The 22,538-nt window shown below is 55.3% G+C and overlaps 1 protein-coding gene across 1 annotated transcript in view; it reads left to right on the top strand.

Annotated features, from left to right (window-relative positions):
- SND1 (staphylococcal nuclease and tudor domain containing 1) overlaps positions 1-22,538 on the top strand; it is a 314,287-nt gene that overhangs the window by 36,647 nt on the left and 255,102 nt on the right. The window contains exons 4-6 of the mRNA XM_075924108.1: positions 15,871-15,949; positions 18,029-18,189; positions 18,443-18,534. Of these exons, the coding sequence (XP_075780223.1) occupies positions 15,871-15,949; positions 18,029-18,189; positions 18,443-18,534 (332 nt within the window). The remainder of the gene's footprint in view (positions 1-15,870; positions 15,950-18,028; positions 18,190-18,442; positions 18,535-22,538) is intronic.

Here is a 22,538-nt window from a genome sequence, read left to right as displayed (position 1 = left end):
CAGAGGTAATGCCAAACTTGTTGAACCAGTGGCCAGACACCCCCCATGGAGAGGAACAAAGGAAGGTGGAATGCTGCCCTGGCTGGGGGGCAGGGCTGGAAGAGTTAGTTACTGTCTGGGAGCATGGAGAAGAGCCTAGGGGAAGGGGCTGAAGTTTAGGGGCCCAGTCTCCCCCATCTCAAGGGGGCCTGAGGCAGCCTAGCCCAGCTCTGTGACCAGATTACATCTGTGCTGTGCTGTATCCTGGAGAGGCAATAAACTTCCTCTGTTCCACCGGCTGGTGCAGTCTGTTTGTGCCATTTTGGGGTGCAGGAGACGGGGGACCCCCAACGCGCCGTGTCACTGGTGCCAGGAGTGAGATGCACTGCACCCCGTGGATGGAGCTTCCAGCGGTGAGCGACAAGGCGCTGTAGAAGCAAGAGCCCTGGAGCCAGGCGTGCTGGAGACAGAGCGAAGCGGTTCCTGGGAATCGTGGGGCGCTGCAGCACTAGACTGGTGAGTCTGCACCGAGGGGACCAGCGGGCAGATGGCCTACGCCCGACTCTTGAAGGCAGAGCTGGTGGGGCTGTGCAGAGAGAGGGGCTTGCCTGTGCAGAAAGCAACCAAGGCCCAGCTGATTGTCCAGCTGGAAGAGAATGACCAGCCACAGGGCCAGGATCTTGTCCCCAGGGGAAGCAGCCGGACACCCCCTGAGAGTGTGTCAGGCTCAGAGAGGGGGAGGAGCGCTGGAACCCACCGGAGAGATGAGACAGCGTCTCCCGGGAGGCCTGCAAGTAATAGCCCATCTAGGGCAGGGGCCAGCCCAGCGGAGCTGCGGCGGCTGGAGATCCAGCTGCGGATCAAGGAATTGGAAGTAGAGGACCGAGAGAGGGACCGCCAGGACCGAGAGAAGGAGCGCCAAGATCGAGAGAGGCAGCGACAGCATGAGCTGGCCATGGCAGAGCGGAGAACCGGCGGGGCACCGGCTGTGCCAAGTGCGGATGGGCCCCAGGGTCCCAGGACTGCCAGATGCTTGGAGAGGTCCGTGGTGGCCCAATTGAAGGACATGGGTGACATAGACGGGTTCCTCAGTGCCTTTGAGAGGGCCTGTGGACTGCAACGGGTTCCCCCAGCTGACTGGCTGCAGGAGCTCATCCCCGCACTGAGCCAGGAGGTGGCCGGAGTGCTCAGTCAGCTGGAGGACCTACAGCCAGGGGATTACAACCGAGTCAAGGAGGCCCTGCTGCACAAATTCGGGCTGACCCCCGAGATGTACAGGAAGAAGTTCCGGGGGGGTACAGAAAGGGCCACGGGAGACCTATGTGGACCTGGCCTCCCGCCTGGCGCAATACTGCCGCAAGTGGGTGTCTGGAGTCGGAGCCCAGACCGCAGAGGAGCTGCTCAAGCTGGTCATGATGGAGCAGTTCTATGAAGTGTGCCCACCCAAACTGAGGCTGTGGCTCAAGGACCGGAGACCAGAGAACCCCCAGGAGGCCGGGAGGCTGGCGGATGAGTTCACGGAGAGCCGGTCCAGGTGTGAACCGGAGTCCCGGAGAGAGAGGGAACCGCGCAGAGACCGGATCTTGGCTGAGCAACGGAGAGAGACACCTCCAAGGCGAGCCCCAGGGACCAGGACCAGTCATAGATACCCCAGAGAACCAGCCAGGCCCTGGACAGAGACAGCCCAAAGCCTAACTTGCCAGCGCTGTGGGCAAAAAGGCCACAAGAGGGCTCAGTGCACCAGGTCCCAGGACCGGGGACTTTCCAGGGTTAACTGGCTGGGGCGGGAGGAAGGGCAGGCTGCCCCAGAGGCAGGGGCTGGCAAGCAAACCTCAGCTCAGAGAGAGGGGAAGGACGCTCAGTGCACCTCCCCTGGGAGGTCTGATTCTCAGGAGGCGGATTTCTCCGTGTACCGGGTGGGGGCAGGACGGCCCCTGCGGAGCGAGTGCCTCATACCCCTGGAGATGGATGGTAGGAAGGTGACTCTGGCCCGATCCGACATAGTGGCCCCAGAGCGGATACTACCCCACGCGCAGCTGACCCTGAAGGGCATAGACGGGTCCCCGTTTAAGGTGCCTGTAGCCAGGGTGCATCTGAAATGGGGGGCCAAGGAAGGCCCCAAGGAAGTGGGGGTGCACCCGCACTTGCCTACCGAGGTGCTGATGGGGAATGACCTAGAGGAGTGGCCCCATGAATCCCAGCGGGATCTAGTCACTACCCGGAGCCAGAGCCAGCGGGGGGCTGACAACGTGAGTCGAGGGAAGGACTCCTGGCAGCGTCCTCAGGGTTCCATCCCAGTGGACACGGGGTCCAGCCAGGCTGGGACTCCGGACCCAGGCAAAGGTGGGGAACAGGTCCCGATCCCTGCCTCAGCAGCTGAATTCCAAGCTGAGGTGCAGGCAGACCCCTCCTTGCAGAGGCTGAGGGATCAGGCTGGCCTCCGTGCAGCTCAGCCCCGGGGGAGAGGTGGCCAGGAGAGGTTCCTGCAGGAGCGTGGACTCCTGTTCCGTGAATGGCTTCCCCCCAGGAAGGTGGGAGCATGGGGGGGTCCAGCGGCAGCTGGTCGTCCCCCGAAAGTATCACCTCAAGCTGCTGTATTTGGCCCACGACGTCCCCGTTGGGGGCCACCGGGGGATCCGGAGCACCCGGCTGAGGCTGCTCCAGCACTTCTATTGGCCGGGAATCTTTACAGCCGTGCAGCGGTACTGCCGGTCCTGTGACTCCTGCCAGAGGGGCGGGAAGGCCCAAGACAGGAGGAAAGCGGCTTGGGGGGCTCTACCCCAGATAGAGGACCCTCTGGGCTTGCTGAGAGAGTTATGGGAGGGGAAGACCTCCCTGGGTGGAGCATCGGGGATGGAAGCTGCCCTGGCTGTCCAGAGAAGGCTCACTGGGCTCATGGCCCCGGCCCGAGAGACCCTGGCCAGAGATCAAGGCCAGTGGAAGGGTGGGTGTGACCCCCGAGGACAGGCCTGTGCCAGTCGCCCTGGAGTGGGGTGGCGAGTGGACAGAGGGAAGCCAACTCATGTGGGTCCTCGCCACGGCCGGCCTGAGTCAAGGGGAGCACCCATGTCCCCAGGGCGGGTTCCCACGCAGAGGATCCGAACTTCCCTAGGTCACGAGCGGAGTGACCCTGCTCAGTTCGCTCTCGGAGGGGGGAGAACTGTGACGTAGTGGGGGTACTTGCTGGGCTGTGGTGACCCCTGCTGTCTGGAGCAAGACCCAGCAGGGAAAGCCTCACTAGGCAGAGGTAAGGCCAAACTTGTTGAACCAGTGGCCAGACACTCCCCATGGAGAGGAACAAAGGAAGGTGGAATGCTGCCCTGGCTGGGGGGCAGGGCTGGAAGAGAGTTAGTTACTGTCTGGGAGCATGGAGGAGAGCCTAGGGGAAGGGGCTGAAGTTTAGGGGCCCAGTCTCCCCCATCTCAAGGGGGCCTGAGGCAGCCTAGCCCAGCTCTGTGACCAGATTACATCTGTGCTGTGCTGTATCCTGGAGAGGCAATAAACTTCCTCTATTCCACCGGCTGGTGCAGTCTGTTTGTGCCATTTCGGGGTGCAGGAGACGGGGGACCCCCAACGCGCCGTCACAGGGACTCCCCTGCTGACCCAGGGCTCTGTGTGGCACTTCCTGTGACGGTGAGTCAGGATTCCTCCGATCCTGCGGCCCCGTAGCAGCAAGAACAGACTCCACCAGCTAGTAGAATAGAGGGGTTATTGCTCCTCCAGGACACAGCCCAGCACAGACGTGACGTGGCTACAGGAGTCTGGGCCAAGATGCCTCAGCCCCCTTGGGATGGGGTCCCTGGGCCCCTAGATTCCAGCCCCCCCTTAGTCTCTTTCCTTCATGGTTCCCAAGAGTGCCCTGCTCCCAGTCCCTGCCCCCAAACCAGGTGTTCATCTCTGCCTCCCTCCCTTTGTCTCTCCCCTGGGGAAAGAGCCTTGTTATCAGGTGTCTGAGCTAATCCACGCGTGGGTGAGTCAGTGGGAATCTCATATCACAGCGCAGGGGGACCCCGGGGTACAGCGCAGGCAGCCCCCCACTATGCCACACTGTCGCTTTGATACTGTTTGAGTGTCAGTGCCGCACGGAGTCCAGGGTCAGTGGGGGAATTCCCAGCTGATCCCGGGCTCTGTGTGGTGCTGCTGCTTTGAAACGCCGCGTGCAGCCTGAGGACACCCCAGCTGGCCCCAGGCTGCAAGAGGCTTTTCAAAGCAACAGCACTGTGTGGAGCCCAGGGTCTGGCTGCCGTCTTCAAGCGGTGCTGCCACTTCGAAGTTCCCCCTTCTCTTCCCCCTTCTGTCTGAGAGGCAGCAAGAGGGGGGAACAAGTAGCCGACTATCCAATACGCATGTGCTTATCGGATAGCTGACTAGCCCCTCACATCGCTAGAGGCAACCACATTTGATTGATTCAAAGTGTGAGCGTGCCATGGATTGAGGCAATAAGAGATTGTCGGGTTCTCTATCCCTTGCTTAAGGATTCCTAACATTGTTCGCTTTGCCCGCCGCTGCGCATGGAGAGGATGTTCATTGCCCATGGAATTGCTTGAACAGCGCCTCAGAAGGGGGTTGGTTATCTGGCACTTGTGAAAGTGGAGTAGTGCTTTGAAAGCACCATTGTCTGTTTGGGAGCGCTGCGTTAGCTTCGCTTTTGCATGTTGTGGAGGTTATGGCTTCCTTCTTGCAAAGCTTTGCTGAGCAGCTTATCTAGGGTCTGTTAGGGTGATTGCAAGAGGCAGAACGGGGCAAAGCTACCCATAGGCAAGGAGGGATCTAAGCTGTAGAAGTGGCACAGCGGTAGATACCTTGGGTGCTAATTCCAGTGAGTCTTAGAGAAGAGGGAGGCAAGTCACGTGCCCTGATAAATGCTCAGGGCACAAAATGTTCTTTAGTCAAGGTCATGAGTCCAGGTCTTGCTTCTGTTCTGCTGCTCTCAGGAGTGAGTCTGCACATCCTTGTCCTTAGTAGCAGAATGGGCCAGAAACCCAGTCTGGGGTGGTCCTGCCCCCCAGAGGTTTTGAGAAGGGGCAAAGGTGGTCAGATAGCAGTACAAATAGAAGCGGCTCCCAGCACAATGGGGCGCTGATCACGATTTCTGCAGGCCTTCGGGGGTGTTCAGGCTCCCAGGCCAGAAGGGGCCGCTGATCCGATGTCCCGTATTTCAGAAGCCAGAGAACTTCCTCACGAATTCCTAGAGCAGAGCTTTTAGAAACAGCCAGCCTTGATTTAAAAATGGGGACTCTACCACAGCCCTTGGTAAATTGCTCCGGTAGCTTCTACCCCCACTAAGAATAAGGCGGGGGTGGGTTGGGGGAAGTAGAGCCACATGGATGGATGGGGGATGGACGGGCACCAACAGAACACGAATGGTGGCCAGAAGCCAAGAATGAGCCACGGCAGACAAGGCTGGGTCGTGCCCTTGTGCGTTTTCAGTCGCACAGTGGGGCGGCTGGCGCGCAGGTCACTGTTGGAAGCGTGCCCAAGTGGGGCACGGCTAGTTTGTTCCTTGAAACTGATAGGGAGCCGAGGGGCACGAGTACTTTCTGCAGCGCTCAGGCTGCCCGTTTGGCAGCCCTGCTCTCCTGTGGCATGCGTGTGCGCCCAGGGAACACAGGCATGCAGTGACCAGAGGGCAATGGGAGTGCAGTGACCAGTGGGAGTCTCCATCGCTGGCAGCTCTTACGCCAGATTGCGTTCTGCTAAAAGCTCCGCTCTGGGAGATATCGCGGGGCCTGAGGCAGAGGCGGCCGGACTGGAGAATCCCCATGCTCCTTGGAATCGGAGGGGCTTGTTCCAAATGGTGCGGCGCGCTAGACTGTGCAGGCTCAGTGTCGGGCCAGGCCGCGTTTGGATGGGAGACCTTCAGAGAGCAGCTGGAGCAGGGCCGAGGAGCCTTTTTTGGGTCAGGGGTCGCTGACCCACAGAAAAATCAGTCGGGGGCCACACAAGTGAAGCAAAACCCTCACTGTGGCCCCCAGCTGAGGAGACAGACCCTCCCCACGTTCTCCTCCCATACCAGAGCCGGGGGGCCCAGGCTAATAGATTGTGTGCTCCAGCTCCATGGAAAGACAGTATGGGGGGGACTGGAGGGCCAACACAGGCTCCCCAATGCTGGAGGGAGCCCTGAGCCTTGGGGGCCAGATCCAGGCAAGCTGCAGGCCTGAGACTCCCCACTCCTGAGCTGGAGCAGGGGTCGGCAACCTTTTCAAACCAAGGAGCCAAACTGTATCAAAATTCAGAACAAGTGGGCAACAGAGCTGAGTAAGAATGTCCGTTTGCACGACTGAAAATGCGCAAATTAATATTCTTGATGATTGACGTGGTGATTAATAGCACAGACGAAACCTTGTACTCAGAGTTTAACGGGACTCCTGCTGCTGCGTCTTCTTGCACGTTTCTTTGAAGTTTACGTCATCACTGATCAAACCCTGGTGCATGCCGCATTCAGGCTGTCTTCTGTCAATCTTATGCTGAGGTTGGGGATGGGGGTGCTCAGGAGTTTGGGTTGGAGTGTGAGGGGCTCAGGGCAGTGGGATTGGGTGTACTAAGGACTCAGGACACGAGGTTGGAGGATGTGGGTGGTGCAGGAGTGTTACGCCAGGGAGCTGGGGATGTGGGGGTGTAGGAGTTTGTGGATGTGGTGGTATGAAGGGCTCAGGGCAGGGGGTTCAGGTGTATGATGGACTCAGAGTTGGAGTGTCTGGGGGTGGTGGTGTAGAAGTGTTCTGCTGTGGTGGCTAGACTAGGGGCTGGTCCCCAATTACGAGCTTGTTGGCCAGGCTCCTTTTTAAAATAAGAACAACCGTACTGGGTCAGCCCAAAGGTCCATCTAGCCCAGTAGCCTGTCTGCCGACAGTGGCCAGCACCAGGTGCCCCAGAGAGGGTGGACCGAAGGCAATGATCAAGCGATTTGTCTCTTGCCATCTCTCTCCAGCCTCTGACACAGAGGCCAGGGTCACCATTTTATCCCCTGGCTAATAGCCTTTTATGGACCTAACCTCCATGAAATTATCTAGCTTCTCTTTAAACTGTTATAGTCCTAGCCTTCACAGCTTCCTCTGGCAAGGAGTTCCACAGGTTGACTACCCGCTGTGTGAAGAAGAACTTTCTTTTATTAGTTTTAAACCTGCTCCCCATTAATTTCATTTGGTGTCCTCTAGTTCTTCTATTTAGGGAACTAATATATAACTTTTCTTTATTCACCCTCTGCCCACCACTCATGATTTTATAGACCTCGATCATATCCCACTTCAGTCTCCTCTTTTCTAAACTGAAAAGTCCCAGTTGTTTTAACCTCTCCTCATATTCCAAAACCTTAATCACTTTAGTTGCCCTTTTTTAAACCCTTTCCAAGGCCAAAATATCTTTTTTGAGGTGAGGAGACCACATCTGTACACAGTATTCATAGAATCATAGAACACGAGGACTGGAAGGGACCTCGAGAGGTCATCGAGTCCAGTCCCCTGCCCTCATGGCAGGACCAAATACTGTCTAGACCATCCCTGATAGACATTTATCTAACCTAATCTTAAATATCTCCACAGATGGGGATTCCACAACCTCCCTGGGCAATTTATTCCAGTGTTTGACCTCCCTGACAGTTAGGAACTTTTTCCTAATGTCCAACCTAAACCTCCCTTGCTGCAGTTTAAGCCCATTGCTACTTGTTCTATCCTCAGAGGCCAAGATGAACAAGTTCTCTCTCCTCCTTATGACACCCTTTTAGATCCCTGGAAACTGCTCTCATGTCCCACCTCAGTCTTCTCTTTTCTAAACTAAACAAACCCAATTCCTTCAGCCTTCCCTCATAGGTCATATTCTCTAGACCTTTCATCATTCTTGCTGCTCTTCTCTGGACCCTCTCCAAGTTTTCCACATCTTTCTTGAAATGCAGTGCCCAAAACTGGACACAATACTCTACCTGAGGCCTAACCAGCGCAGAGTGGAGAAGAGGAATGACTTCTTGTGTCTTGCTCACAACACACCTGTTAATACATCCTAGAATCATGTTTGCTTTCTTTGCAACAGCATCACACTGCTGACTCATATTTAACTTGTGGTCAACTATAACCCCTAGATCCCTTTCTGCCGTACTCCTTCCCAGACCGTCGCTTCCCATTCTGTATGTGTGAAACTGATTGTTCCTTCCTAAGTGGAGCACTTTGCATTTGTCTTTATTAATCTTCATTCTATTTCTCAGACCATTTCTCCAGTTTGTCCAGGTCATTTTGAATTATGACTCTATCCTCCAGATTAGTCGCATCCCCTCCCAGCTTGGTATCATCTGCAAACTTAATAAGCGTACTTTCTATACCAATATCTAAATCGTTGATGAAGATATTGAACAGAGCTGGTCCCAAAACAGATCCCTGCGGAAGCCCACTTCAAGATGTGGGCGTACCATAGTTTTATACAGGGGCAGTAAGATATTCTGTGTCTTATTTTCTATCCCTTTCTTAATAATTCCTAGCATCCTATTTGCCTTTTTGACCGTCGCTGCACACTGCGTGGAAGTTCTCAGAGAACTGTCCACAATAACTCCAAGATCTCTTTCCTGATTTGACGTAGCCAAATTAGCCCCCATCATACTGTATGTATAGTTGGGGTTATTTTTCCCGATGTGCATTACTTTCCACATTATCCACATTAAATTTCATTTGCCATTTTGTTGCCCAATCACTCAGTTTGGTAAGATCTTTTTGGAGTCCCTCACAGTCTGCTTCTGTCTTGACTATCCCAAACAATTTGGTATCATCCGCAAACTTTACCACTTCACTGCTTACCCCTTTCTCCAGATCATTTATGGATAAGTTGAACAGGATTGGTCCCAGGACTGACCCTTGGGGGACATCACTAGTTACTCCTCTCCAATCTGAAAATTTACCATTTATTCCTTCCCTTTGTTTCCTGTCTTTTAACCAGTTCTCAGTCCAAGAAAGGACCTTCCCTCTTATCCCATGGCCATGTAATTTACACAAGAGCCTTTGGTGAGGGACCTTGTCAAAGGCTTTCTGAAAATCCAAGTATACTATATCTACTGGATCCCCTTTGTCTGCATGTTTAACCCCTTCAAAGAACTCTAATAGATTAGTAAGACATGATTTCCCTTTACAGAAACCATGTTGACTTTTGTCCAACAAATTATGTTGTTCTACAAGCCTCACAATTTTATTCTTTACTGTTGTTTTAAGTAATTTGCCCGGTACTGAAGTTAGACTTACCGATCTGTAATTGCCAGGATCGCCTTGAGCCCTTTTTGAATATTGGTGTCACGTTGGCTACCTTCCAGTCATTAGTACGGAAGCCGATTTAAAGGATAAGGGTACAAACCACAGATAATAGCTCAGCAATTTCCCATTTGAGTTTTTAGAACCCTTGGATGAATGCCATCCGGTCCTGGAGATTTGTTAATATTAAGTTTTTCTATTTGTTCCAAAACCTCCTCTAATGACACTTCAATCCGGGACAGTTCCTCAGATTCATCACCCACAAAGGATGGTGCAGATTTGGGAATCTCCCTAACGTCCTCAGCCATGAAGACTGAAGCAAAGAAATCATTTAGTTTCTCCGCAATGGCTTTATCATCTTGATTGCTCCTTTCGTTTAGGGGTCCCACAGGTTTTTTAGCAGGCTTCCTGCTTCTAATATACTTAAATATTTTGTTATTTTTGAGAGTTTTTGGTTAGCTGTTCCTCAAAATCTTTTTTTGATTTTCTTATTACATTTTTACACTTGATTTGACAGTGTTTGTTCTTTTCTATTTCTCACTAGGATTGGACTTCCACTTCTTAAAAGATGCCTCTTTGTCCCTCACTGCTTCTTTTACATGGTGGTTAAGCCACGGTGACTCTTTTTTAGGTCTCTTGCTATGTTCTTTAATTTGGGGTATACATTTAAGTTGGGCCTCTATTATGGTGTCTTTAAAAAGTTTCCATGCAGCTTTCAGGGATTTGGCTCTAGTCATTGTGCCTTTTAATTTCTGTTTAACTAACCTCCTCATTTTTGTGTAATTCCCCTTTTTGAAATTAAATGCCAGGGTGCTGGACTGCTGAGGTGTTCTTCCCACCACAGGAATGTTGAATGTTGTTATATTATGGTCACTATTCCCAAGCGGTCCTGTAACGGTTATCTCCTGGACCTGATCCTGCACTCCACTCAGGACTAAATCGAGAATTGCCTCTCCCCTTATGGGTTCCTGCACCAGCTGCTCCAAGAAGCAGTCATTTAAGCCATTGAGAAATTTTATCTCCGCTTCTCTTCCTGAGGTGACATGTATCCAGTCAATATGGGGGTAATTAAAATCCCCCATTATTATAGAGTTCTTTATTTTGGTAGCCTCTCTAATCTCCTTTAGCATTTCAATGTCAGTATCGCTGTCCTGGTCAGGTGGTCGGTAATATATCCCTACTGCTAATTTCTTATTATTGGAGCATGGAATTGCTATCCATAGCGATTCTGTGGAACATGATGATTCATTTAATATTTTTATTTCATTTGATTCTACATTATCTTTCATATAGGTGCCACTCCGCCACCCACCCGGCCTGCTCTATCCTTCCGATATATTTTATATCCCAGTATGGTTGTGTCCCACAGATTTTCCTCATTCCACCAGGTTTCAGTGATGCCTATTATGTCAATCTCCTCATTTAATACGAGGTACTCTAGTTCACCCATCTTATTAGTCAGACTCCTAGCATTTGTGTAGACGCACTTTAAAAATTTGCCAGTGATTAGTTGTCTGCCCTTCCCTGTTGCATTGGATTCCTTTATATGCGGTTGTTTGTCTGCTCTGGCCCATGGTTTGCCCTCTCCCCTCCTCTTTCTGGCTGCAGCTTAGAGAATCTCTATCAATGGATTCTCCTCTAAGAAGTCTCCATCCGATTTACGTGCATCTCCGCACCAATTGGCTTTCCCCCATCTCTTAGTTTAAAAACTGCTCTATGGCCTTTTTAATGTTTAGTGCCAGCAGTCTGGTTCCACCCTGGTTTAGGTGGAGCCCATCCTTCCTCTATAGGCTCCCCCTCTCCCAAAAGTGTCCCCAGTTTCTAATCCAAACCCCTCTTCCCTACACCGTCGTCTCATCCACACATTGAGACTCTGAAGCTCTGCCTGCCTACCTGGCCCTGCACGTGGAACTGGAAGCATTTCTGAGAACGGCACCATAGAGGTCCTGGATTTCAGTCTCTTGCCTAGCAATCTAAATTTGGCCTCCAGGACATCTCTCCTACCCTTCCCTACGTCATTGGTACCTACATGTACCATGACCACCGACTCCTCCCCAGCACTACCCACAAGTCTATCTAGATGCCTCGAGAGATCCGCAACCTTCTCACCAGGCCGGCAAGTGACCATACGGTTCTCCCGGTCATCACCAACCCAACTATCTGTTTCTAACGATCGAATCACCCACTACTAACACCTGCCTCTTCCTAACTGGCATTCCCTCCCCCTCAGAGGTATCCTCAGTGCGAGAGGATACTGCAGCATCCTCGGGAAGGAGGGTCCCAACTACGGGATGGTTTCCCTCTGCTTCCATTGAATGCCCTGTTCCCTTGAGACTTTCATCCTCCTTAAGAGCACTGGGGCTCTCAGACTGGAGGTGGGACAGTACTACAGTGTCCCGGAAAGTCTCATCAGCATAGCTCTCTACCTCCCTTAGCTCCTCCAGTTCAGCCACCCTGGCCTCCAAAGCCCGAACTCGTTCTCTGAGGGCCAGGAGCTCCTTGCAATGGGCGCACACATACGCCACCCGCCCACAGGGCAGGTAATCATACATGTTACACTCGACGCAGTAAACAGGATAGCCCCCACTCTGCTGCTGGGCTTCTGTCTCCATTTTTATGAATAAGTTCAAGTATAAACTGCGCTTATTAAATATCTGGAATATAGATTATTATAAAAGTTAGGTTTAAGGAAGGTCAGGAGTCCTGGCACCCTCTAACTTGCCCCTCTAACCTCCCTCTCCAAACTCCCTGTTAGCTGCTCCTGTTCGCAAGCTCCCTGGTCGCTGACTCACAGCTAAGTAAAAGTAAATACAAATAAAATATTATGTCCAACCCAAGATTTTAACCTTGTCTCTGGGTCAGGGGCCACTGTCCCACAGAAAAATCAGTTGAGGATCACAGAAGTGAGAAGCAAAAGAGCAACTCACCCCCACCCCCCAAAATCCCCAATGCTCACTGACGTGGGCCCCAACTGAGACACCTCGCTCTCCTGGTGCTCCAGTCTCATTGTGGGGGGAGGCCAGGGGGAAGCCAGATGAACTGTTCTGGGGTTCCAGGGTTTTGTGGGCCCCCTAGTCCCTGGGGTGGGGCCAAAAATGAGGGGTCCAACCAGTGGGAAAGGGATGGGTGTATACAATCTGGGTTGAAGGTAGGGTGCAGGAGCAGGGTGCTGGTGGGTGTCTGGCCGGGGGAGGGGGCAGGAGGAGGGGGGCAAATTGTTCTCTTCAGCCTCTGAGGATTGGACTTAAACTGCAGCAAGGGAGGTTTAGGTTGGACGTTAGGGAAAACTTCCTGCCTGCCAGGGTGGTGAAACACTGGAATAAATTGCCTGGGGGGCTGTGGTATCTCCATGGCTGGAGATATTTAAGAGCAGGTTAGACACCTGTCAGGGATGATCAGACAGTGCTGGGTTTTGAGGGCGGGGGACTGGACTTAATGACTCTCGAGGTTCCTTCTAGTTCTAGTGTTCTGTGATAAGAGCCATAGTCCAACCCCAAGGCTCTCTCTAGATTACATTCCTCTTTTGAAAGAGGGATGTGAATTGGACACATCGAAATTGCAAATGAAGCTGGGATTTGAATTTCCCACGCCTCATTTGCATAATCGTGTCACAGCGTTCTTTCGAAAAACACTATTTTGAAAGTGACGCCGTGGTCTAGACGTGGTTCTTTCCAAAAGAAAAGCCTTTTTTGAACCATGACTAGACCACGGTTTCACTTTCGAAATAGTGTTTTTTGAAAGAATGCCGTGACGCGATTATGCAAATAAAGCGTGGGAAATCCAAATCCTGGCTTCATTTGCAATTTCGATGTCTAATTTACATCCCTCTTTGGAAAGAGGACTAGTTCAGACGTACCCTTATGGTTTCTACCCCTTCCCTAAAGGGTGAATTCACAGGTTCCTGCCTCTCCCGGACTCGGGTAATCTTAACGTCTTGGTCTGGCCCTTGCTTATCCCTCCCTTGGCCTGCGGTAAGCCCTGTGCCCTGCCCTGTTTCCACCACCAGGCCTTTCCTTCGGAGCGCGTTAGCCAAGTGGGTTCTCAGCCGCTCGCGTCGGATCTCCACTCCCTTGCTCCTCCCAGAACGCCTGTTGGTCAGGCCTGTCTGATTCGCTGCCTCGGCGCGGCCAGCTTGAGTTTCTGCGGGAGTGGAGTCCAGGCTGAGGCGGGTGTATCAGCCTGCCCATAGTAACTGCTGTTGGTGGCTGGTTGACCGCAGTCACTGGTTCCAAGCTGCTGTCCTACCAGTGCCTGAGTCATCCAGCCTATCCCATAGGAATCGCCAGACTGGATCAGATCCATGGTCCATCTAGGCTGGTCTGAACAGTGACCTGCACCAAAAGCCTGGGGGAGGAGGGGCTGAGACCCCTCTGGCCAGCTGTAAGGAAATCTACCCCCTAATCCTTTTGAAAAGCTGATGCCAAGCTTTTCCAGGCACGAGGGCTGTTGTCTGTAACCCCCTGGCTTCTGTAGCAAGTCCAGGCTGCTGTCAGGGCTCCTGGAGCGTGTGTCTATCGTCAGAAGGCAGGGGTAGCGGAGCACGGTCTGCTGGAAATCAGTCGGAAAGGGCTTTGTTCTGATGTGACACTGCTGTCAGTTGAAGTGCTCTGTTTCGGTGTTCTCCACCCGTGTTCCCTGCCACATAAAAGGCTTTTCTGCCAGGCTTCCTGTGTAGGTGTGTCTCGTATTGTTAAACTGTGTGACAGGATGGGATTTAGATGAATAGATGAAGCAGAAAACACTTCCTGATGAAGTTTGTCAGGGTGTCAATACAATTAACAAGGCCACAGCGGCCTCATCAGGAGGGAAGGGGCAGGTGCATTCCTCTAGCTGGATTTGAGTTCTCTGCCAGCGGTCAGAAGCTTGTGACCTTTGCACCTTGGTCTTGCGTGGCAGCACATGCCTTATGGATTGGAAATGCACCAGCTGGAGCCCGAGTTGCATGTGTCCTGCCCTTTTGCTGCTATTAAGAATAGAGCATCACCAGGAGAGTTCTCCCCCAGTCTGAAGGGCGAAGGGATGGCTGTCGTGCTCTCTCGGATGGCTGTGGTCAGGTGACCTGTTGCTGCCACACAGCCCGCCGTTGACTCTGCAAGGGAAGCGTGTCCGGCTGCGGGTGATTGTAGGAGTTGCCTTCCCCTTTCCTAGGACAGCAGCGTTGGTCTAGAATGTTGGGTTTCCTGCAGCATTTCAAAAGCCCCTCTGACCCGCTGTGCGTAATAACCTGCTTGTCCCATGCAGTGGCTGGCTTCTGCCGCAGGAGAGGGTGCAGTTACGTGGAAATTTCCTTTATCGCTGACTGGTGACAGCTGCTTCTCTCCCTTACTCCTGCGGACACCACTGCCGTAACTGTATCCTCAGTGCTGTGCCCTATACGTTCTTATCCTTGGGCTCTGCTGACCCCAGACTGCTCCTTGGCTGGCACTGCATAGGTCTAGGTGTTCCCTGGGGCAGAGAGATGCCCAGTGGTGTTGATCCTGAGACTTGTGCTTTTGAAATCGCTGCAGTACTCCTGCCTGAAGTCACGTGGCTGCTGCTAGAATCCACAACCGTCACCTCTGAGCATGCAGAGGGATCATCCTAGTGGTGGCTTGGAGGAGACCAGCATCAAACTCCATAATCTAAATGACTGGGTGAAGGCGGCTAGCAATTAACCATAGCCACATCTTCACTTGCTGTGCTGGAGGTGGATCGTCTGGTGTTTGATTTAGCAGGTCTAGTTCAGACCCACTAAATGGAAAGCTGAGGGTGGCTCCGGTTGGAGCTGCTTGGTTGGTACTCGCAGTTGTGAGGAATAAGGGAAGCTGCTGGGTGTTTGCTCCCATTTGCCTCTGTGAAGACACCGTAAGCCAGTCTTGGCACTAAGCCGACTCCAGCTATGTATTGTATGTAGCGGGGAGTTGTGTACCTTAACCCAATCTTCCGGGTCTAGTGTAGACCTGGCCTAAGTCAGCTCTGAGTGCTCAAGTGCTTTTTAGGCTTTGTGGGTGCAGTGATCCATATGTCACAGGGGACCCAGCATGCACAGGGCAAAGTTGGCCCGACTCCCCTGCCTTGCCAATACCCTTCCGTTGACTGTCCCATCCAGTCCTTGGCATCTTGGCCAAAATGGCCAGATGCAATGCCTGTCACTGGGATCTTGGTGGAGTCACCACTCAGTCACCAGCTGGTAATGCCTTCCAGTCACTAGTGAACTGGTGCTGGGGATGAGTAGAAAACGCTCTAGGTTCCTGGCCCCGACCCCAGTAAGTCCTTGTGCCTGTCCTGTTAGCATCATGCCTTGTAAAAGCTGAATCCACGAACGCTTGTGGAGGTCAGCCGTTCCCAGCCTATGGACCATTGTGGGCTGTGTGTTCAGCTCGGTTACGTGGGCCTCAGCGCATGGCCTGGCTGGCCTGGAGGCTGCAGCCGAGTGCTGGTAGGGCACAGGGTGAGAACTTCTGGGGTCATGGACAATCGAGGTGCCAGGGTCTGCACATAACAAACCTAACTCTCCAGCTGAGTAGCTTAAACTTTGCCCTCCCTTCGCCGCCGCCTTGGTTGCTTCCAGAGGTTGTCTTGATTGCTATTCCAGGCGTGTGCCTCCTGTCGAACTGTCCCTCTTGCGGAGAAACACGGGGCAGTGGCAGCTCCATTAATCAGATTTCGTTCCTTCCCCTCTCTCCAGACACGACGGGGGAGAACATTGCAGAGTCTCTCGTGGCAGAAGGCCTGGCGTCGCGCAGGGAAGGAATCCGAGCCAATAAGTACGTATATTGCCTGCTGCCCCTCAGCTCGCCCTGGGGTTCAGAGGGGCTGTGGCCCTAGGCTTTCCCGAGCAGCTTTGTGGCAACAGGACAGAGTGGTGATGAATCATTTCCTCCATGGCGTTCAGTGCGAGGCTTTCGAGAGTACGGTGTGTGGAGATGCTTTATCTTGGGCTGTGCCAGCAGCTTCTCAGCTGGGAACTGCACGTGGCAGCTCCCCCGTCCTTGGGGGAGGGAGGCTAAACAGACTCTTCTGCCCCTCCATAAGGCTGCTTTAGGAATGTGGGAGGTATCCCTAGCTGCAGAGCAACTTCTTGACGGGAGCCTTGGGCCGGCCCTGTGTGATCGTGCTGATGCACTGGGAGCGAACCCTGCAATTGGTACGTTTCCCCAGTTCTGTCTGCAGCGCTCAGCCCACAGGCATGCGGCCCTTAGGCTGCCGGGGTTCACAGGAGTGATTGGCGCCTCAGAGCTGATGTGTTAACTTCCCGGGCTCTGGAAGCAGCGTCCCACAAGCTCTCACGAGTAGCTCTTGCCCTGGCCTTGGGAGACCCAGGCTTTTAACTACAAGATGTCCCCGGATCTGCCCCGTGCGTCCCTAGGCTTGGGTCACTTACGCGGGGTGCGCCGTGTGGAGCGGCTCGGTGTATAGCTGCTGGACGGTATTGTCATGCTCTGCCGGGCTGGACGCATGCTGGTGTCATTTCCCCAAGCCGTTACTAGCACACTTGGATGCTTTCCATGAGAGGCTTTCAGAGCCCGGCCTGTGAACAGGTGCGTTGGGTGAGCAGTGCCCACGTCACTAAGCATTTAGCTCCAGCCTTTCAATAGGAACATTCTGCAGCGCCAGGCGTTTCCCACGGCGCCGGGGGCCCTCAGTTGAGAGCCTCTTGCTCTTGGTGGTCCCTTTCAGGAGTCACGTCCCTAAAAGCTTTCCTCTAGGGCTGGTGTCCAGCCAGTTCTGGAGCAGTAGCCGCTCTAGCCAGCTAGCCACGCTGTTCTGAAAACAAATCATTGTGAGCCAACTAGTCCCACTCAATTGGTCAACTAGCCACACGTGGCTAGTGGCACATGATGGGCACCGTGGCTCTAGGGTATGAGAGGCAGCGGGGTGGGGGCAGGCAGCTGTGCGGGATTTGGTGCTTGTGGGGAGTGGGCTGAAAAGCCAGCTCTCCGTGGGCACCGGTAGGGATGTGGACAACTAGTCGACTATCCAATAAGCAAATACTTATCGGGTAGTGGACAGGCCAGTCGACTAGTTGCTCCCCTCCCACCCGCTGCCTTTGTCAGAGGCAGTAAAGGAGGGGGAAGAAGGGGCGTTTCAAAGCGGCAGCGCCATGTGGAGCCTGGGGTCAGCTGGGGACTCCCCCTTCCCCTCTAACCCCATGCTCCCTGCGGCGCTGCCGCTTTGAAATGCTGGGGGGAGCACAGAGCCAGCGAGTCCCCCACGGGCCCCGTGTTCCCCACAGCGCTTTAGTAACGGCCCTGGGGCTGTCGCTACACTTCAAAGGCGGAAGCGCCCTGTCGACCAGTCGGATAGCTGATGCAAATTGCCTCGACTATTTGATTTAGCCAAATCAAAATTTTACGTCCCTAGGCACCAGCTCCTGGCTCCCCCTCCCGCTGCTGCCTCTGATCCACCAGGAGAAAGATAAGCCCAGGCTTGTTAATCGTGTAGTTGACTAAACGTTGACATCCCTAATGAAAAGGGCTCTTGTCTGCTGTGCCGTGCTTGGGTGTCAGCCGGCTAATTGGCTTAGGGAGGGCTTCAGCGCTGTACTTGCAAAGCACGAAGTCGCTCAGCTGTGAGATGCTGGGAGAGATCCCCGGGTCTCTCGTGTGCTGTGTGTGCTGTGATCAGCAAGGCGAGGCCTGGCTTCCCCTTGTATCTCAGAGCTGAGTGGGCTTTGGATTGTTAAAGCATCCAGAAGTGAAATGTCAAGTCAAATGTGTGCTCCCTGGAGCAAGCGGTGGTGGTAAAACATGCAAGATAGCAATGCCCCAGCAGCCGGCTCCGTCAGCCCCCCCCCCTTCCCCCCCGGCTCTCGAGGCTCTTACAGTGGCGCTGTTTTCCTCTAGCCCGGAGCAGAGCCGCCTGGCGGAGCTGGAGGATCAGGCGAAGGTTGCGAAGAAAGGCATGTGGAGCGAGGGGACGGGCTCCCACACGGTTCGGGATCTCAAATACACCATCGAGAACCCGCGCCACTTTGTGGACTCCATGCACCAGAAGCCAGTCAATGGTAAGTGTGTGCTGCAGCCGGCAGGGAGCTCCGGGACGTTGCCGCCCTCCCGGTGCATCCGTTTGCCCTGCTCTGCGTGTTGGCCAGCCGCGGGGCGTGGCCGGCTCAGTCCCCTCTGCGTGTTGGCCTTTCCCGGCCGCCGGGCGGGGCGTGCTGCTTGCGGGTGCCTGGGCTTGGACGCTGAGGGGCGGGGTGTTTGCCGACGTGGCTGCACTCTCCCTCCTGAACTGACCCACGCTTGTTTGCTCTGCAGCCATCATAGAGCACGTCCGGGACGGCAGCGTGGTCCGAGCCCTGCTCCTGCCGGATCACTACCTGGTCACCGTCATGCTCTCGGGCATCAAGGTGAGGCTTGGCCCTTGGTACCGTTTCCCCCCTGATCCCCAGGCTTGGGGTCAGACCTGGGGTGGTGCTGTCTCCTGGCCCACCGCAGGCCTGTCGGTGTCCTGCGTGGCTCTGTGCGGAGCCGTGGGCGGAGCTGCTTTAAGGGCTTTCTCCAGGAGCCCATCCAGCCTCCTGAGCTGGAGTCTCTCGGCTTTTCAGTTGGCCAGAGTCCATTAAGTTCCTGTCTCGGAGCTGTCAGTCGCCTGTGTCCACGCCCCTCCTCTGCACTTCAACAGGGGACGGGGCGGCTCCTCCAGCTGCTGCTGATGGTGGGGGAGAGTCGCTAAGAGCCCCTTAAAGTCCAAGTCCTTTAGTAGCCTAAAAGTAGGGGGCCGAGTGCTTGGCGAAATCTGGCTTGAAAACAGCCCCTTTCTGAAAGCATCCTGCGGCCAGGGCAGTCTTATCGCAGCTCAGCCTTGTCAGGGCTTTGGGTAAACTCTGTGGCGGGGCTCGTTCATAGGGTGAGCACAGTCCCTTCGCATCTGTGACGGACCGGGCCGTGTCTGGGCACAGCTGAGGGCGTCCGCTTAGGGCGAATTGCTCAAATCCGGGACTCCTTACAGCCCCCAGACTGGTGACCTCTCCAAACAGGCCACAAACCAGTCCCACAGAGCACTTCAGCTGCCTGCCTGAAGCCTCCCGAGCAAAACCCCTCCGACACCCCAGCAATATCCGTGCCCCAGATGGCCCCAGGCCTCATACACAGGTGGGGGGGGGGGGTCCTAGCACCCAATCCCACCTACCCCGAACAAGTTCTGTCTGGTTCCAAGAAACCAGCCACAGATCCCTGGTCAATTTACCCTCTGGACCTTACCCACAAATCACACTGGGCCAATCCTTTAGAAAATCCTAAAGGTTTATTATCACAAGAAAGAAAAGCAAGAGAGTAAGGTTATTAAAGTACAGTACATTACATGCACCGAATCTCCCAGTTCTCGATGCAGGCTCTAGCAGAGATGTTACAGCTGCAGGTTTAAAAGTTCTTGTTGCACATCCTACGATCAGGATGGGTTCACAGGTCTTCCGGGCTCTTTGATCCCTGCAATGCTGCCTCTGGGATGAAGTGCTGAGCTGAGAACAAAATGGCATCGACCACATGGCCTCTTTATACTCCTTCCTGGCCTTTTCTTGTATGCAGCAGGTCATCTGGTCAGAGGCCAATCTCTGTGTTCCCTGCTGGCTGCTCTCAGGTGACAGCCCCCATTCTTTGGGTGTGTCCTTGACCCATCAAGGGCCATTGTCCCACAGGGCCTGGCTACTCAGTCTGTCCATAGCCATGCTTAACCACATTCACAGAAATATTCAGCTTCCACACAGATTGTAGATTCCTACCTACACACACAGACATTATACACTCACATAAATAGCGTACACAGGATCAGCAAACAATAAGCTCCCATTCAATACCCCACATGGCTCCCTTTTATACCAATTTCTGGGGCCAACACCCCCACCTAGGGGTGCAGCAGCGATCTGGCTGCTTCCCTCCAATTCGGTAATGTGACAGCATCCAGCCCTGAACTCGGTGTCCCAGTGTGGAGCTCAGAAGCTGCCAGTGGGAGGCAGCCCTTTCCAGGTCCCACCGAGCCCCAAGCGCCCGATCCTTGCGGCCATGGAGGTCCTGGGATATGGGGACTGGTGCTAGCGCTTTACTCAGGAGCTGGCCTGTGCTTCCCAAAGCCAGAGTGCTCGGTCTTCCCCCTGTGCTGCCATAGTGCAGCGTGGTGGAGGAGCTGTGTCCCTCGGGCGCTGCCCGGCCGTGGGGAGAGCTTTGCCGGTGCCTGAGCCCTCCTGTTCTCAGTCTGCGCTGCCAGGCCTGCTTGCTGAACGGAGCCTGCAACTGGCAGAGGGGACTCGCTCACCCTCGCCCGGAGCCCTGGTGTTGGAGGAGCGGTTAGCCTCAGGGCCGCCGCCTCCACCTGTGGCCCTGGTCCGTTGAGCGCCGTGGTGCGGTGCCAGGACACGGCGCTGGGTGGACATGCCTGTGCCTGGGGGTGATGGGTGTGCGGGAACGCAGGCAGTAGCATACACAGCTGTGTGCACACTCAGAGCGGCTGAGCCCGGCCTGCCTGGGTTTGGCCCCATCTGCCCCTGGTGAGGGAGAGGCGGCTGGGCCGCATGTGCACGGGTGGCATCTGAGCACAGGGGAGCTGCAGCACCATGCAGGTTTGGCCTCCTTGGCCCTCCGCCAGAATGGAGAGCTGGCGCGGCCAAATCTGCGTGGGCCCTTGGGCAGCTAGTGCTGCTGCTCCATCCCTGCCATGGGGCTAGGACTTGCCCCAGGGTCTGTCCTGCCTGGCCTCACCCTGCTTCCAGCAGCCCATGCTGCCCTGGCAGGCGGGGCTGGGAGCTGTGTGGCTTGGACTCAGTGGGCAAGGGGCTGTGACCGGGAGGGCTCCGTGGTACTCAGGCCTGATGGTGCACAGCATGGCAGCAGTTCCTGGAGGTGCCCTAGCTGCCGGTGCTTGGCCCTGCTGCCTGTCAGGTAGCTGGAGTGCCAGACGGACCGCCTGAGTTTGAACACCCTCACTCTGGAGTCCGGGGGCTCGTGGCCCAGAGCCAGAGGGGCCAGCTGCTGCCAGTCAGACTAGGGAGCACGGCGGGAGCCCTGCCCTTGCGCAGGCCGGGGCTCGGTGGTCTCGGAGTGCAGAGCTGCAGCGGCTCGAAGGCCCCTCAGGAGCTGTCACTCCCAAGTGCCTGGGCTGAGAGTGGATTGGAGTGGTGTGACGGGGCGTTGGGGGTCCCCCGTCTCCTGCACCCCGAAATGGCACAAACAGACTGCCCCAGCCGGTGGAATAGAGGAAGTTTATTGCCTCTCCAGGATACAGCATAGCACAGATGGAATCTGGTCACAGAGCTGGGCTAGGATGCCTCAGGCCCCCTTGAGATGGGGGAGACTGGGCCCCTAAACTCCAGCCCCTTTCCCTAGGCTGTCTCCTCCATGCTTCCAGCCAGCAACCAACTAACTCTCCTCCAGCCGTGCCCCCCAGCCAGGGCAGCATCCACCTTCCTTTGTTCCTCTCCATGGGGGGTGTCTGGCCACTGGTTTGCATAGTGACTCATCCTGTTTTGCTGGGTCGTGGTACCCACGGCAGCCAGTGGGGGTTCCCCCAGAGCGAGCAGCATAGAAACCAGCCAGGTACCCCCACTACGTCACAAGTGGGCGGCCTGTCGTGCTCCCTGAACAGTTCACCGAGGCGGCTTCCCGCCAAGCCATGTTGAGTAAGGCTTCCCGGCGGCAGGACACTTGCTCTGGGCCCGCCCTGCTGTGCCTGGCCTCTGGTCCGAGTGGGGTCCCTAGGTCTGTGCCACGCCGCAGCTCTCCGAATGCTCCCACGGGGGGAATGGGACCGGTCCTGCTGCTGCCTGACGTGGGTCGGGAGCTCTGCTGCCACGTCTGTGGTGGATTGTGAAGAGCTGGCCTGGAGGGTCTCAGTGCAGTGGAGCCGGTCGCCCCTTGCCAGGGCCCTGGGGGGTCCCATCTCTGAAGGCTGGGGCTGTGCGAGTGGCCAGGGCTAGTGCTGCTTGGGGGAGGCTCCCTGCTCAGCCAAGTGCAGCACCTGCTGCTCTCCCCAGACTCCTGCTGGGCAGGAACCTAAGTGAGTCTGGGCCGGGGCCCTTCCTTCCCCTCGGTCTCACCAGGCAGTGCCCTGGGAGCGTGAGCTCAGGAGCTGGGGCTGGCTTGTAGGCCTCGTGCGAATGCTCTGGCCCCTCGGCATGGGGCTCAGCCGCCTGTCAGACCGAGGGTTCCTTGCTGGCCCCCTGTGCTCGTGGACGCAATAGCCTCGGGCCTGAGGGACGCCCCTCGGCATGGGGATCAGCCGCCTGTCAGACCGAGGGTTCCTCGCTGGCCCCCTGTGCTCGTGGACCCAATAGCCTCGGGCCCGAGGGACGCCCCTCGGCATGGGGATCAGCCGCCTGTCAGACTGAGGGTTCCTCGCTGGCACCCTGTGCTCGTGGACGCA

The sequence above is a fragment of the Pelodiscus sinensis genome, chromosome 1 (genome assembly GCF_049634645.1).
Source record: "Pelodiscus sinensis isolate JC-2024 chromosome 1, ASM4963464v1, whole genome shotgun sequence".
NCBI lineage: Eukaryota > Metazoa > Chordata > Testudines > Trionychidae > Pelodiscus > Pelodiscus sinensis.
Note: the sequence above shows the minus strand (reverse complement) of the source record. Positions and strands in the feature narration are given on the sequence as shown.